Below are 17300 nucleotides of genomic sequence, written 5' to 3'. Positions count from 1 at the left end.
CACTTTTAGGGGGCGGCAAAATTTCACAATAAATAATAATAATATCTTGTAAAAATTTGAACCATTTTATTTCATATTTTTGTCACACCTACGATTCGGACCGATTGAAATGAGCACGGAATTTTTTATTACTTATTCTGTGACAAAACTGGGGAATCCCCTTTCTTTAAATGAATGTATAATAATGACATCCTGCTCATTATAGTGACTGGCAACACGTCTGTACTGACTTGTAGGGATTCATATATTTTATTTTGTGCTTGGATTGTTTATGACTAATATTCAGTGAGAATGACTTCTATCATATAAAGCAGTGATTCTCAAAGCGGGGGTCATGAAAAATATTTGGGGGGTCGCTGAAAAATTGATGCCAGATCAATTTTTTTTCAAATATTTTATAAATTTACTATGGATTCATGTTTAGAAATAATAGAAATAAAAAAATATATAAAATAATGTTCACTTAAATAAATTGCACATATAAATAATAAAAACAATATAAATATTTAAATACGAGCCTAAATATAATATTCATAAATGTGTGTGTCTTGGGGAATCCCCCGAGTTCCACTCTCTGCCTAAACTATGATAGAACAGTGTTGTCATTTGGAATGGTGTTTGCGAGCAGCACGTGTCTGTAGGCAAGTCGAGTTAGAAATACAGTAGTGTTGATTATCCGAAAACCGAAAGCGTTTCAGTCGGCAAATTCGAATTTCCAGTAGTGCTGTGGCGCTGCCATATTTGGCTGTCTTGGGATACTCCGATATTATTTTAGTTTGGGCGCATTTTTTTTATGCAGCGCTCGAGAAGCACTTTACAGCTAATCCTCTGAAACCCGTTTCTAAATGGCCAACGCTGCTCGTGACGTCATTTCGCTACACTTTCGCTGCATAAAAAAATGCGCCCTTTATATGCGTTTTTAGCTGGCAGCACTGGCGGGACCATGAGAGGATACTTAAGGACGTACCAGTATTTGATCAAGACTTTTTTCCCCATCATGAGTAGTAAGTTTTGCTTGTTTTTCTGAGGACTGTGTTGGGCTGAATTGGAACGTTTTGAGACTAGATTAACTTCCGAAATATAATGTTTTTTGTTTTTATATTTTTCAATATATTTATTTTGTTTGTGAAAAATAAAGAAATAATTTTTTTTAAAATTTCGTTAGTCTTAACATTGACAAAAATTCAATGCAAAGCGACACGCAACGGAGAGAAATTTCAACATGGAATAGATTAATTAAACAAAAACAATTAACTCCTCCTGAATTTAAATTAACCCCCTCCCTTCGGGATGTTTTTCTACACATACTCATTCTTTGGGGTCCTTTGAAATTTTTAAGTGCAAAAGGGGGTTGCAGACCAAAAAGTTTGAGAAACACTGATATAAGAATAGTGTTCAATATTGTATAATAACACCTGCAAATTAGATTACAGTACGAATAAGTGGCATACGTGTAAAAGTTTTTATAATAAATGTGATTATTATATTGTAAAACATATATTCATGACTTTTTTTATTTGTAACCTGTACAATACACAATAATGATGATTGTTCTTGCCAAAAAGTTTTTTAGAATTACTGTATATTTTAGTCTTTTAAACTGAGATACCTAAATAAGGAGGCGGCGAAATTTCCTCCTCCCCGGGCTGCTCACATCCACACTACGCCACTGGGTTTGAGCCCTGCTCTGAATCAATCTTTTGTTATAGAATATTTTAAAATACTTAACTTTAATTCCAATTATTAAATTTCATACAAGATAGAGATTTAATGACCTACCTTTAATCAAAATTACAAAATATATATATATATAATCGAGACGAGTTGATGATGATAATAATCAGCGCACAGCCCAAACAGTTAGGAATTGAAAGTTGAAATTTGTTACACAGTTAGGGTATGTCACGAGAATGCACACTAAGAAGGGATTTTTCGAAATTCCTCCCCACGGGGGAGAGGGACAGGATTAAGGCGTAACACTTCCATCAACAATGGAAGTGTTAAGAGAAAGCGACATGCAAGACACAGATACAGTTTTTTTCGTTTGTGCAGGAAATCGAACATATTTTTAGACCCATCTAAAAATTCTCTAATTAGTCTGGAAACAGGGGGACTCAATTCTTGCATTCTATGAAAACGGGTAAGGTTGACTGTAGTGCAATAATCTTAATCTTCACTATCATTACTTTTGCCCGAGCAATGCCAGGCCTACCTGCTAGTTTCTATATATTTAATTAGCCAAGCTGTGACCCAAGAATCAAGCATTCAAGCATTACCATTTTATTAATTTGTAATTTTGGGCTTGGTTTACTGTATACCTTAGATCTGATCAATATAATAAAATATTAAGCTTGTATTTTATGTAAACAATATTTCTTACTTTGAAAAATATCTGATTATTGTATTAAATACATTCATTTTATACTCTGTGTGTGTGTATATATATATATATATATATGTATATGTATTCAAAATTTGTTTCTATTTGTTAAGTTTTATATATATCATATTAAAAAATAGTTATCAATAGTTTTCTTTAGATAAAAGTTTATTATTCAGAAAATATGCATTAATATAAGCAGTAACCATCTGATTTGAAGGAAAAATTTATTCCAGCAATAACCTTTCATTGCCCAACATTAACTGATTAATAATATAATTTTATATTGTAATATAAGCTTATAGTAGAAGACTGCTTACACTTTTACTATTATGACTTCATATAACAATTTAATACAATGTTTTATTTATAATGGAAAATATCAAAGTGCAAATTTGCTGTTTCTGAAGTTATGAAATGATACTCTCAAATACTTTCATCATATTAACAAAAATTTACATTTTTATCTCTTAAAATCCTTTTATAATTATGCATTTTCTTTTTTAAAAAAAATAAATCAGAAAGCTTTCAAGAAAAAAGAAATGAATATCCAAAAGATTTTTCTTTATATTATTTGCAATTTGATTTGTAATTGATCAAAATATTTAGATTCCCATAACATTAATTTGTATATTAGATTAACCACATTAATACACTTAGATTTCATACTATTTATTATGGGAATATTAATGTATCGTACTAAATATTAACAATGTTCTCTATTGTATGTATATTGGATCCATTCAGTACCAAACCTAAATTAGCTTCTTTTAAACATGCTTAAACACCAAATCTTCCAATTGCTTTAAATTTATAAATAAATAACTAATAATGTATATTAATCAAATTTTCAAATTTAAATTACTTTTTTTCACTTACAGAATCTCAATATCTGTTGAGATAAAAATAAACTGTTACTTCATTAAGTCTTAAAAATTAAAAAGTTTAATCTAATGCAGTGGTTCTCAACAAGCATGCTATGAAGTCATTTTACAAAATGAATAAAAAAAATTAAAGTGACACATTTTAAAATTTGTAAAAAATAAAAAGCAAAATGTACTTCTCTGTGTTATCAACTATATTTCAGACGTTTGTAGCAGTAAACTATTATAGAAAAAGTATTAGAGAGAGCTCTGTGATTGAATTATTGGCAAATCAGTAATATTTAATAATAAAGTGTGCCATATGTCCAAAAATGTTGAGAACCATTGATCTAGTGTATGAAATATATGGTGAATTTACTATAAAAACTAGAATTCTACACAAGTTTTTATAAATTTAAAATACACAAAAGAAAGTATCAGATGACAATGGTTTCAGTGGGAAAACAATGCAAATAATAAAAGATATAATTTGAATATATTTATGATAAAATTAACATTGCGTAAAAGTTCATATATATAACTATTTTTTGCTTTTAATAATAATATATTTGTTTGCATGTGAAAAAATTCATTATTTATCTGATTTTGAATTAATGCTTTTTGACTTGAGAAAAAGTTTTTATCATTTGTATCATTTTTCCACTGACACCTCTTCTTTCATGAATGCTAATACTAATAAAACTTATGAAAACAAAGCAAACATTTTTAATAAAATCTTAAATTTTCTGATAAAAAAGGCTAGCAATTTAACACACAATAAATCCAAGGAAGATATCCTAGTACTAAGCATTAACGCTTTTCCATTTATGTCTATCAATGAAAGTCTGAGAACACATTTATAAGTTGCATATTATATACACAATATACATAGTATATACAATATTATTAATTTCATTCCAGCACAAGTAACTCACATTCCACAAATTATTGTCTTTTACCTTTTCTTTGCAGCATTTCAAATACAATAATTAATACTGTAGATTTGCATCATAAATTATGATGAAATTTAAAATGACTATTTTCAATCATTTATCAACTAATGCAATTGCTAAGCAATTTTGGTTCTATTATTATTTCATTTGCTTATTTACACTATATAACTGTGATTTTTGAATAACTATAATCAATTAGAATGTTTTCTTTCATTCTCTTTGTTTAAATATGAAATACAGTGAACAACAGAGTTCAAAGGCATTATTTTTTTATGTTTACAAATAGTTTTGATATTATTAATATGATAAGCAATGTTTTCATACTTTGATAATAATATCTTTAAAAAAATTATTAAAAAAAATAAGATTATCTTAAAACATATCCATTTTGTTTTGTTTTTTTTTTACATTTAACTTACTTTTGAGCAAATACTATTTATTATAATTAATACCATTGTTTTATGAATGTGCATATCAAATTAAAAATAAAATTAAATGCATAGTATAAATTATGCTTTTAAGAAAATTCCATTTTTCAAATAAAATCATAAGGAAGACTATAAAATTCACTTCAAAAAATATTCTTATTTTGCATATCACAAACACAATATTTAACATACGCTAAAATCCCATAATTTTACAGTTTGATCATACGATCCTGATACAATGACACCATCATTAAACTGAAGACAAGTTACTCCATCTGTATGGTTACGTAATGTGACAAATCTTTGTCCAGTTTCGAGACTCCATACCTGAATTACATAAAATTAGAATTTAAATCTTACGAATGCTATAAAATTTTTAATGTTAAATTTTAATACAATTATATTTTTGATAATTATATTCTTATTTTTTCATTTAATTATTGATAAATGTGAATGATATAGCCTTAAAAGACAATATATTATCTGAAATCATAATTAGCAAAACATTAAAGAAAAACTGACATTATAACATTAGAGAAAGTCAACTATCAGTCATAAATAATTATAACTGATAGTTGATATTCTCTAATTAGTTGATAGTTAAATAAAAAACTTCAAAGATGATCTTTCAAAATTTGTTTTTTTATACTTTATATATGTATATCAACAACCTTATTTAAAAAAAAGGGAGATGTTAGTAAATATCTTATCAAAATACAACTTACTCTAAATTGATATTAATTACATTATTATTATTATTCTTGTTTATAACAGTAACTATAATCAAATATTAGAAACAAAATTTGTTTCAATGTAGCAATATAATTTTTAATAATAGAAAAAAAACCATAGTTTAATCATTATTTATTTATTTAATGTTTGCTTATTATATTTTTTATAGCAGAATATTTTTTGAACATGAAAATAAAATTTTGAATTATCAATCTAATACATATTAAATAACTACATACTAAACAGTATTATTACTAAAATTTTAAATTAAATTTTATTGTAGATACTTCTATTAAAAAAAGTATCAAGATAATTTCATTTTTGTTACTTCAAATTCTCTAAAAACTTACTTTGAGAGTTTTATCATCTCCAGCACTTACAATCCTCCAATGATCAGCTTGTAAGCATCTATCAATAAATTGTTCATTTTAGTAATTTTATATTTAATAATTTTTATAAATTATAATTATAATAAATTTTTCATTTGCATTTCAGTTTATCTGACTGAACATTTATATTGTTCTCATATCTTAGTTACTACTAATTATCAAGTTATGCTGAAGAGTGTTTTTAAATTAATTTTCTCAGCATTATTTAAGAATAAAATCAAAGGTAAAATAATATAGTTTAATAAAGTAAAGAAAAACAATTATCCACCATTTTAAGTTTTCTACACATTAGCCATTATGAAGTGTATAAATGAGAATACATTGTCAAAAATTCAATTATAATAACAACAATTATTCTCTTAATATAATCCCATCAAATTAGTTTGATGATAATTTTCATTGACAAAAACCAATATCAAATACATTAAACTCTTATTATTATTATTGGCTATGATATAACAAACAGCTCATTGTTATAATCCAGATTGTTACTGATGGTTTGGTTGGATAAACAATTCACAACAGGAAAAATTATAAGATATTACAAACCCATGAATAACAGACTCTCAATATTATGGACCAATGTAAGTATTCTCCTAGAATTATTTCCTGTTCATGTGCATGGACTTGTCACTTTCTTATGCTTCAGTTTAAGATTTGCCATATGCAGCAGCAAAGTTTGAAGCAGTACAGTGAAGTCACGGAAAACACCAACAAAAAATGTAAACTTATGACTTTAAGTAATAAAATTTTCTGTGATAAAGGAAATAAGTGATAGTAAAAGTCAAGCTGATGTTGCCTGATACAGAGTTTGAATAAACAAACAGTTTCTGAAATATGGAAAAAGAAAAAAAAAAGATATAAGCTTTATTATTAACTCAACAGGTAAAATAAAAATTAAAAACAAATCAAAAATATAGTAAATTGATCAATTTTTAATCAGTGAAATTTGATTGAAAAATCAATCAAAAAATTATGAAAAAATTAATCATAATTGTAATGTTTTAATAATTTCAGTAATCTTTATTTAAGAAATGTGTTTAATTAAATTGGGTCCAAACAATAATCTGATACTAATGAATCTCTTTTTATAATGCCAATTGTTAACATTTTTGGCTATTTTTATATTTCTAAAATAATGCATCAATAAGTATAAAGTTATTGAATAAACCAATCCTTTTTTTAAATTTGACAATTGAGTATGTATATTATACTATAGTAAATGAACATTCAGCAAGTTTTAATAGCAATTTTTAACATCTAGCATGCAGGAGAAGCTCATCCTGAACTCAAAAAGAAACTGGTTATAAAATAGATCAACACAGCAAATAATAACAGGATTCTTTTAAGTGGTTCTTTCATACAGCAAAAAGCTGCTGAAGTTGAAAGGATAACTATCAAAGTTTCAGAAGCATGATTCCATAACCATATAACAAGAATCAGGATTAGCAAATCATGCTGCAGCTGAAGGAAAAGTGGCCACTTATTTCCTGTAACTACAACTCAGTAGATATTTTCAATTGTGATGAAACTGGTTTGTTTTACAGAATATTACCAACAAAAACTGATTCTTTATGGCTCACATTGCAATAGTGGCAAGCAGACAAAAGAAAGGCTTACACTATTGCTTTGTGCCAATATGACAGAATCTGAAATGAAAAAATTGCTTGCAATAGTTGGTTCAGAGACCTCATGCTTTTAAAATGTCAAAACAGTACAGAGTAGGGAAACTGCTCTGTACAAGACACAGCAATAAAGTATGGATGACTCATGATATATTTCATGAATGGTTCATTACTAGTATAAAGAGATAGGATGACAGAAGAGAGAAATTTTGTTAGTGATGGATAACTGTGCTACACATGCCCAGTCTAAGAATCTTAAATGAATTCAATCACACTTTTTGCTACCCAATGTGATTTATCTAATACAACCTTGGGAACAAAAAATAATACAAAATTTTAAAATTTGACACAGATTCTTAATACTCAAACAAATACAACAACATTTGAATATGAGTAACACCACCTGGAGACCTGTTCTGCTGAAACATGGGCATGTATAAAACCAACTACAGTTGTACACTGCTTTTACCATTCAAAACTTTTATGGATTTGATTCTGCAGATGACAACGAAATTCAAGAAAAGGAAGACTGAAATAATTTTTAAATTTTTGTAAATGCTAACATTTTATCATCAGAAAGAGAAATGCTGAATTTGAAATAAAATTCTTGAAGTATATGAAAAGCTGCAATATCTTAATCTAATGATTTAGCATTTAGACTATTTAGATATAAAAACAGATTGAACTTTGTTAATTGCCCTCATATATCAAAATGATTGACTGTAACTTATTATAAAATGTATCATACTAAAACTAATATAAACTTGCAAATATTGCAAAAATTCAAATATTAAATTTTATTTACTATTCAATAAATTTAATGAAAGTAATGTTAAATATCATTAAGAGAAGTTTAACCAAAGTATTTTTTAAAATTAAATTTTTAGTATCTTACAACTTCACTGCAATAAACAGAAGTTACTGATTACTATCACAACTGATTGTATAATTAACTGTTGATTTTTACTATTCTTATATGCACACAAAAAAAAATCAACATTTGTAGTCTTGCAAATAAATTGTTATATACATTATACATACTGTACGCAGTCAAATATGCTTTAGTCAAATTGTTAAATAATTCAAACCTTATAATTTGTACAGTGGATGATCGGTTAATGAACAGTTTAGACTGCAAACAAATCAGACAATGAACACTTTCACAAAAGATTTTTATGTTCAGACAACAAACACATGTTCAGATAATGAACACCTCACAGAACAAACACAAAAAGAAATGACGTAAAATAACGAATGCTGATTGGTCTTCCCTTATCTCCAGGTAGCAATTCAAAACCTTTTGAAACACAGATGTCGATATTGACACTCAACCTGATATACACTGATTGCATAGTATTCCTCCAAACTTTGAAACTCTCCATTGTAATTCCAGCCTTTTGTTTACCTTACTGACAGAAAGAATTTTTTTATAGTCTTCACGAGACTGTTGGGCAGACACTCGTTAAGTTTTGCATCAGTTTTATTTTTGAAAGGTGAGAATTTAACTGTCCCATCAAATATTCATGAACATTTTAACACCAAATTTTGAATTTCATCCGGGCCTCATATTTACATAATTTTTTTGTGTGCTAATTGATTTCTGTTCTCTCAATTTTTGTAAGTGCTTTTCTGAACTTTTTATTTGAAAAAGAAAATGATAATATTATGGAGACTAAAAAGAGTGGTGTATCAAGAACTGTGCTCACCATAGAAACCAAGCAAGAGATAATAGCCAAGGTAGAGTGGGTGGAAGATGTCTTGAAATTGCTAGGTAGTATGGCTTGAACAGGTCTATAGTAGGCACAATCTTATTTAAGAAAGATATAATCAAGAAGACTCAAATAGCTAAAGGAGTAACAAAAATCACATCTGAAAAACAAAGAATACTGTAGAGCTCATAATGGAATATGAAACTGATCTGACGACAGAAGAACTCCAAGAACATCAAGAAACTTAGCAAGACATGTTTTCTTCTGAAAAAGAGGACCAATGCTGACATCTGCTATTAAAGATCTTTTGAAGTGGAAGAAGAATAAAATGGCATCCAAACCTGGTTGAGGTCAATAAGCTTGGGGATCTCTACAAAACAATGCTATTAATTATGTCTGAAAAATCCTGAAGAGAGAAAAGCAATTGATTCTTTAACACCCCACAAACAGAAAAAAAAACATAACTGATAAAAATGCCATACTGTGTATATATGTATTTTTATTATTACATATAAATGAACGTAGTAATGAAGTATATAACTTTTTATTTATTTTTTTGGTCTCCAGAACAAATTAATCTAATTCCCATAAAAATCAATGGTAAATCGATGATCAGTTAATGAACAATTCAGGTAGCAAACATGGTCTTGGAATGGATTATGTTCATTAACCAATCACCCACTGTACTTCAATAAGTGTTAAATTGAATTTTTTTAGTTTAAATTTGAATAATTCAAAGCTACAGATTTCATATTTTAAATATGAAACTTAAGAAAAAAAGTCTCATATAGTCTACTAGTTTATGCAGTGCACATGTTTCAGGGATTCTTTGAAATGCAAGTATTCTGTAAATTCCTGAACTGTGGCAAAAATATAACATTTCATAGTTTTAATAGCATTTTAGATGTCTAGATAGCAAAGTTGTTTAGCTATGTTTTTACAAAGCCTAAGCATGAAACATACACAATTTTATCTTCAGCTTAAAAAGTTGAAATGAATAAAGGAATGGAAAAAAGAAAAAAGATCTGATAACACCAACTAACATAGAATACTACCAAACACTGGAAACTTGAGAAAAATTACTTTAATTTTCAAAAATGATTAAGTTGAATTTTTAATAATTTAAACTCTTCTTGATCTCTCTTGTAAGTCAATTATATATATAAAAGTTTACTAACTGTGAACATTATATGAAATGTAAAAACATATTTTATTGGGTATACAAATTATTAATTTGTCAATTTACATGTGGAATACAATGCTGATTTAATTTCTATTTTTTTTTTTTTTTTTAAATAAATAAATTAACAAATTAAGATGGGAAACTGTGAAGTAACAGTTGAAATTTAACAACAACTGTGAAAAATTAGTATAACAGAAATAAAAAGAAAATAAGCAAAATTATTGTGACATCATCAAAATGTCAGGCTGCAATTTTTAATCATATTTTTAATTTATTTAATTTAAGATACATGCTATCAATTTTAGTAGTGTCTTGCCTAGTACATCATACTTTTCCTCTATCCAACAGAGTTATATCAGTCATCTATCTAACACCATTCTGGAGAAAATTTTTGAATTAAAATCATGTGACTTCCAGTCCAGACTGGAAGTTCCTATATACTTAATTGAGGTCTCTTGCCCCTAAGCCTTCCATATCTGTTCTCAACCTTTATCTAACTCTATTCTTGAGATTAAGGACGGACAGCTGTCAATGGAAATTTATAGGTTGGCAATTTGAATACAGCAGCTCAAGAAATAAGAAACAAATAAATGTTCTCCTCTACCTCAGAACACATTTATGTACTTTGTCTTTACTTCTATAAATTTATGTAACAACATATATCTGTTCAGGAAGGATTAACAAGATCATGATGTTAGGTTAGAATAATTTCACCAAAAAGTTAATGAAGAAATCATTATTATAAAATATAGAAATTGGGATGGTGGAACAAAAATAGTAAAATCTTGGATAATAATTTATAGAATTAATAAATAGTTTAATAATTGACAGATCTACTTATAGTTAATTGAATATTTTAGTTATAAAATATACCTTACTACACCAGTATGGCCTTCAGATTTCATCCAATCTAATGTACTTAAACAATTGCCAGTATTTATGTTCCAAAACTTAATAGTTCGATCCAAAGAACCACTTATAATCTTTGAAGAATCAAATTGAAGGCATGTTACTGCATCTTGATGGCCACAAAGTGTTAAAACACAGTGTCCATCAATCTGTTTCCACACCTAAGACAATTGAAAAATCATTAATGATTACATAAAAAACAAACTATGAAATTTAAATAAAATAAAATTGTGTCAGCAAACTAAATACAACTGTAATTTTCAAATGATCATTATAAAATTAAATTTGTTGTTAGTTATTTGCAATAATTTTATTTCCAAAAATATGAAAACACCTTAATTGATATATTAATAATTATCTTTTTATAAATCAGAATATCATATATTTTCACACAGTTAAAATATATGATATTCTAATTTATAGAGAGATAATTTTTAATATATCAATTAAGATGTTTTCCTATTTCTGAAAAATATATATGACTATTTTATTCTATACAGCAAAACATCTCTGAAAATTTTTATAACTAAAATTTATTATTTTTTCTTCATTTTATATATTCAAATGTTTCAGTTTAATCTCCTAATAAAAAATGTCTTGAATCATCCTTTTTTTTTAAAGATTTAAAAACAAATTCATAAAAATTGTTCTTTATAGAAATAAATTAATTTTTCTGTAAGTATTTATTTCCATTACAGGGTGTTTTTTTTTTTTTGCTTTAATTTTTGCTTGACTACTGATAAATCATACAAGAAAATTTATTTTATTTTATCTGTATTTTATTTTTGAAGATTATGAACATGGAATAAAATAATATAAAAGAAAACCTATTAATTATTTTTTATATCATCAAATGTACATATTTATTAATTGGAACACAAAAGAATCTATAAAAAATGTTGACATTTTAAAACTGAATTTAAAAAATAAAAAATACTAGTATGATTAAATAAACTAATGCACAAGTATTTAGGCAAAACTTAAGTATTGCTCATTAAGGCATAAACAAGTGTGTAAATGAGCAAGAAAATATCTTTAAAGAGCAAAACATTGCAAATCTAATTGATTAAATATAATAAGAGTAATATTAATTTCACAGTAAATAAAACAGCACTAACCATTGAACATATACTGTATATATTCAAGTCTAATAAAACTAAAATATATTCAAGTCACATATAAAAGTAAAATTAGTAGCTACAGTCACTATATATATATATTATATTCATCACAATCAATCTTCATTCATTCAATTTTCAATTTTATATATATTTTAAAGAAACTCTACAGAAAGTTGCCCAAAAAGTAACTTTCTTTCACAATTAATTTTCTAGCTAGTTAAATTTATATTTTAAAAAATTTATTATTCAATATAATTACTTTTAGGGCATTTTAATATGATGTAAAAATATAATAAAGACTTAAACTGTAAAAATATTAGCTGTGAATTTCACCAATCACAAGTGAAACATCTATATTATATTGGGTTGAGTCATAAATAAGTTCCATTAGCAAGTAAGTGTAAATGACTGTCAAATACTTGCCAGATGTTGTGTTGCTTCAACTGAGTTTTATTAGTGGCTATTAGCAAATAGTCTATAAATGTAAATTTTAACACTGAAGTGTCAATAATGTAATAAAAAATTATTTTTGAATTCATTTAAAATGGAACATTTGAAAGTGCATGTACGCCATATCAGGTTGTGGGAGTTTAAACTTGGCAATAACGCTACAGAAACAACAGAAAAGATTTGCAATGTCTACGGCAGTGATGTAATTTCAGATAGAGCAGTTCAAAAGTGGTTTACAAAATTTCGTTCTGGTGATTTCTCCTTAATTAAAAGATGAAGAAAGACCAGGCCACTCCTCAGACTTTGACGACGACATTTTAAAGGTCCTGATTGAGCAGAATCCACGGCAAACGATGAGGGAGTTAGCAGAGAAACTGCACACATCCCAATCAACCATCAATCATCACCTCCAAAAACTAGGAAAAGTAAGCAAGCTGGGAGTTTGGGTTCCACATAACCTCAATGAACGGAATAAAGCTGACAGAAGGTCGATAGCTGCTACCTTGCTTTCTTGGCAAAAAAGGAATCTTTTTTGGCTAAAATTGTTATGGGAGATGAAAACTGGATCACATACGAAAATGTTATTCGAAAAAGACAATGGGTTGACAAAAATTATCAGCCACAACCAGACCCTAAGCCCAGTGTGCATGGAAGGAAAATTTTGTTATGTGTATGATGGGATTGTCGAGGAATTATCCATTTTGAGTTGTTGCCACGCAATGAAACTGTTACTGCAAATGTATACATACAACAGTTAGAGCAACTTCGGCTAAAACTTCATGAAAAGCGTCCTGCACTTGTTAACAGAAAAAAGATCACCTTATTGCATGACAATGCAAGGCACACACACAGCGAAGATTACACAAGAAAAAATTTTGGAGTTTGGCTGGTCTGTTTTGCCTCATCCACCATATTCACTGGACCTGGCACCAACAGATTTCCATCTTTTTTGGGCACTGCAGAATGATTTACAAGGGCAATGCTTCCAAAATGATGACCAAGTCCAGGAGTTCATCCAGGAGATTTTTTATTCGAAACCACCAGAATTTTATGCAAGGGGAATTGACAAGTTGCCCGAAAAATGGCAAGAAGTCATTAATAATGATGGTGAATATGTGTTAGATTAAAGTCTATTTTTGTACATTTTATTGGCAAATAAATTTCAGTTTAGAAAATGGAACTTATAGAAGCCATTAAAATAAAAAATTCATTTCGGTTAATAAATGCCACAATGAAACACAAGGACTGTACTAATTAAACAAGACTACTGCGCTTCACTAAAATACAATAAATTAAAAACTAAATGTTTTTCTAAAATGCTTAAACTATATCAATGTCAAAAATTTTATAGACTTATACCTTAATAGTTTTGTCACCTGATCCTGATATAATTTTAGTATCATCAAACTGCAAGCAAAGAACTGCTCCTTCATGACCTCTGTAAGTAATAATATATATTAGCAACAGTAAAACAAGAATTCTTTAGAAGATTAAAGAAATTATTAACTAATTAAAAATATTGAAATCATCACTATATTAAGTCATATTTATTTATATGAAAATAATGCATATTAGCAAGAAACTAGCAATTTATTAATTTGTTTCAACTGACTTATATAATTCATTATTAAATTGTTGTTTTTTAAAATAATTTTACCTAAGTGTTGCTTTACACTGTCCAGTTTTTATATCCCAAATTTTCAATGTGCAATCATATGATCCGCTAACAACTTTCTCATCATCAACCTAATCATCAAAAATAAATAAATAAATTTAATTTTTCAAAACATAAAAGTAAATTAAAATTTTAACTCCTAAAGTTTAAAAACAAAATAAAATACTTAAATTTTAAAAAATATTTAGTCATGATTCATCCAAAGTTAACAAGTAAGTATACATCTGAAGTTTTAAAATATAAATATAACCTCATCCTTCAGTCATTTGAAACCAAGCCATTTATTTCAATTTCCCATAATTTCACCCCTACTGATTGATTTTTATGGTTAATCAATATCAACTAAGAGCTGTGCCCAAGAACAAGATGAAAAATTTTTTAAACAACTTGTGTGTAGTGTTCTCAAATAACATTGCAACTTTTTTTAATTAGATAATTACTTTCCTTTACAAAAATTGAAACACACACTGTCCTGTAATATGTTACAGAAAGAAATAATTATAGCTAAAAATATTTATGATTAAATAATATGCAAAATTACAGAAGAATACTGAACTGAATATTCCAATTGCCAATAATCTGTCAATTGGAAAATTAAAGTGCTGCTTTATTACATTTATAGTTACATTTCATTAACTTAAAATTTATACAGAGTAAATGATAACTATTAATTCCAATTACCTGAAGGCATCGTACAGTATCAGTATGTCCAACCATAGTCACTTTGCAGGCAATACTTGACCAAGTATGTTGAGTACTGAGATCCCAAACCTTTCAAAAGTAATATTTGAGTTATTATTCTTCAAACTATTTATACTGAATTACTTGTTATAAAGTTTAAACATACTTGTACTATATCCATATATAATTAATTATAAATATGAAGACAAAATGTATGAGTTAAGTGAAACTTGGATATCATATTCAAATTGCTAATGTAGAATTTTCTAAAATTTTATATTATACTAGCAGGTAGGCCTGGCGTTGCTCGGGCAAAAGTAACGATAGCGAAGATTAAGATTATTACGTTATAGTCACAAAAGAAAGAGAGTCAACAAACTAAGTATTTCTAAAGAAAGATCGAATTTGAAAATTGAATGTTCTAATATTGTTCGATTTTCACGACGTGTTCTGATTATATCTTTTGATTTTCATCGAATGTTCTAAAGAAGAAAAGTCGAGAAAAACCGAACTAATCTGTTTAAATTTGAAAATTGAATATGCTCTAACATATTACTCTATTTCTTTCTTTTTCTCCAGCGCTTGTTTTTTCTCCATCTGCATTTTGCACGTCGCTTTCTCTTAACACTTTTATTGTTACGTAACACTTTCATTGTTGATGGATGTGTTAAGCCTTAATTCTGTCCCTCTCCCCATGGGGAGGAATTTCGAAAAATCCCTTCGTATTGTGCATTCTTGTGACGTACCCTAACTATGTACCAAATTTCAACTTTCAACTCTTAACTGTTTGGGCTCTGCACTGATGATGATGATTATTATTATTATGTTGGGTTAAGTTAAATATACTCGGTTAACACCGGTGGCTAAGTACTATGCCGGACCAAAGTCAAGGCATAGTAACCAAAACAGAAATTAAAGAAGTGTATCAGTGTGTGTGTCTGTATTCAGGAATTTTCTCACAATATGACATGTATTCAATATAGTGGCCTTCTGTAGAGTGATGTATGTGTTTCTATTCAATTCTAATGTGCCCAGGCTTTTGTGTAGTGTGTGTGGTATGACACCTGTAGAGGAGAGAACTACAGGTACAATAAGCACCCCATCCATCCTCCACAGATGCCTTATTTCCTGGGCGAGTTCTGTGTACTTGCTAATTTTTTCAGTGCATGCGTTTTGTATATTGTGAGTGTTTGGAATGGATATGTCTATAATGTATGTGATTTTATTGTGTTTGTCAATGAGTGTGATGTCTGGTCTGTTGTGGTAAATTGTTTTATCTGTGATTATGGCTCTGTCGTAGTACATTTTGTGCATGTTGTTTTCCAATACTGTCTGTGGAATGTATTTGTAGTATGGTTCGTGGATGTCTGCTAATTTGTGTTTCTTTGCAAGCTCTTGGTGTATTATATTTGCTACTTGGTTATGTCTGTGTAAATAATCTGTCTGTGCCAAGAGCTTGCAACCAGAGGTGATGTGTTGTATAGTTTCTGGCATGATGTGACATTTTCTGCATGTGTCATTTGTGAGTGTTGCATCTTTGAGTATGTGTTTTCTGTAGTTTTTAGTATTTATGACCTGATCCTGTATGGCAATCATGAATCCTTCCGTCTCCCCAAAGAGGCATCCCCGAGCTAACCAGCTGTTTGACGCAGTTTTGTCAACAAAATCCTGGGCCAGATCGTAAGGATGCCTGCCATGGAGTGCCTTTCGAGCCCACGATTGCTTAATGGTGTCTATGCTTTTTATATGTTGTGTTGTGTCCATATGATGTGAGTGTAAGTTTAATGGTGTGTTATTCGAGTCTGCTAGAGTTACTGCTTTATGTAATTGTGATGTTTCTTGTTTTTTGTAGAAAAACTCTCGCAGTGACTGTATTTGTTTGTAGTGAAGGTTAACTATGTCAATCAGGCCACGTCCGCCATCTTTACGTGGAAGGGTTAATCTTTCTGTGGCGGATTTAGGATGATGTTGTTTATGCTTAGTAAGTGTTGTTCTTGTTTTCCTTTGGAGTTGCTCAAGATCTGTGTGAGTCCAATGTATAACTCCAAAAGAATATGTGAGTACTGGGATGACATATGTGTTTATTGCTTTAACTGTGTGTTTTGCATTTAATTGTGTTCTGAGAATAGCATTTAACCTACTTTGGTATTCTTTAATTAATCTTTGCTTTATTTGTGTATGTTCTGTTAGTTTGGCCTGTTG

The 17300-nt window shown here is 28.3% G+C and overlaps 1 protein-coding gene across 1 annotated transcript; it reads right to left on the bottom strand.

Moving 5' to 3' along the window:
- Window positions 1-4756: 4756 nt before the first annotated feature.
- Window positions 4757-15235, bottom strand: LOC136982795 (F-box/WD repeat-containing protein 7-like). The gene is made up of 6 exons (XM_067279346.1): window positions 15099-15235; window positions 14400-14488; window positions 14102-14180; window positions 11136-11332; window positions 5707-5764; window positions 4757-4951 (listed from the first exon to the last, which is right to left on the bottom strand). Exons 1-6 carry the CDS (start codon window positions 15132-15134, stop codon window positions 4808-4810), a joined length of 603 nt encoding a protein of 200 aa, XP_067135447.1. The 5' UTR covers window positions 15135-15235; the 3' UTR covers window positions 4757-4807.
- Window positions 15236-17300: the final 2065 nt, after the last annotated feature.

The sequence above is a fragment of the Centruroides vittatus genome, unplaced genomic scaffold (assembly GCF_030686945.1).
Source record: "Centruroides vittatus isolate TY-2023 unplaced genomic scaffold, ASM3068694v2 contig_1012, whole genome shotgun sequence".
Taxonomy (NCBI): domain Eukaryota; kingdom Metazoa; phylum Arthropoda; class Arachnida; order Scorpiones; family Buthidae; genus Centruroides; species Centruroides vittatus.
Note: the sequence above shows the minus strand (reverse complement) of the source record. Positions and strands in the feature narration are given on the sequence as shown.

What these genes read in the sequence shown, in the direction of transcription:
- LOC136982795 (XM_067279346.1), bottom strand. Translation starts at nt 15,134, where the DNA reads ATGGTTGGACATACTGATACTGTACGATGCCTTCAG. An exon ending in ATACTGTACGATGCCTTCAG is followed by an intron (nt 14,489 to 15,098) that starts GTAATTGGAATT and finishes TTTGATGATTAG; the next exon opens with GTTGATGATGAGAAAGTTGT. An exon ending in CAGTGTAAAGCAACACTTAG is followed by an intron (nt 14,181 to 14,399) that starts GTAAAATTATTT and finishes TATTACTTACAG; the next exon opens with AGGTCATGAAGGAGCAGTTC.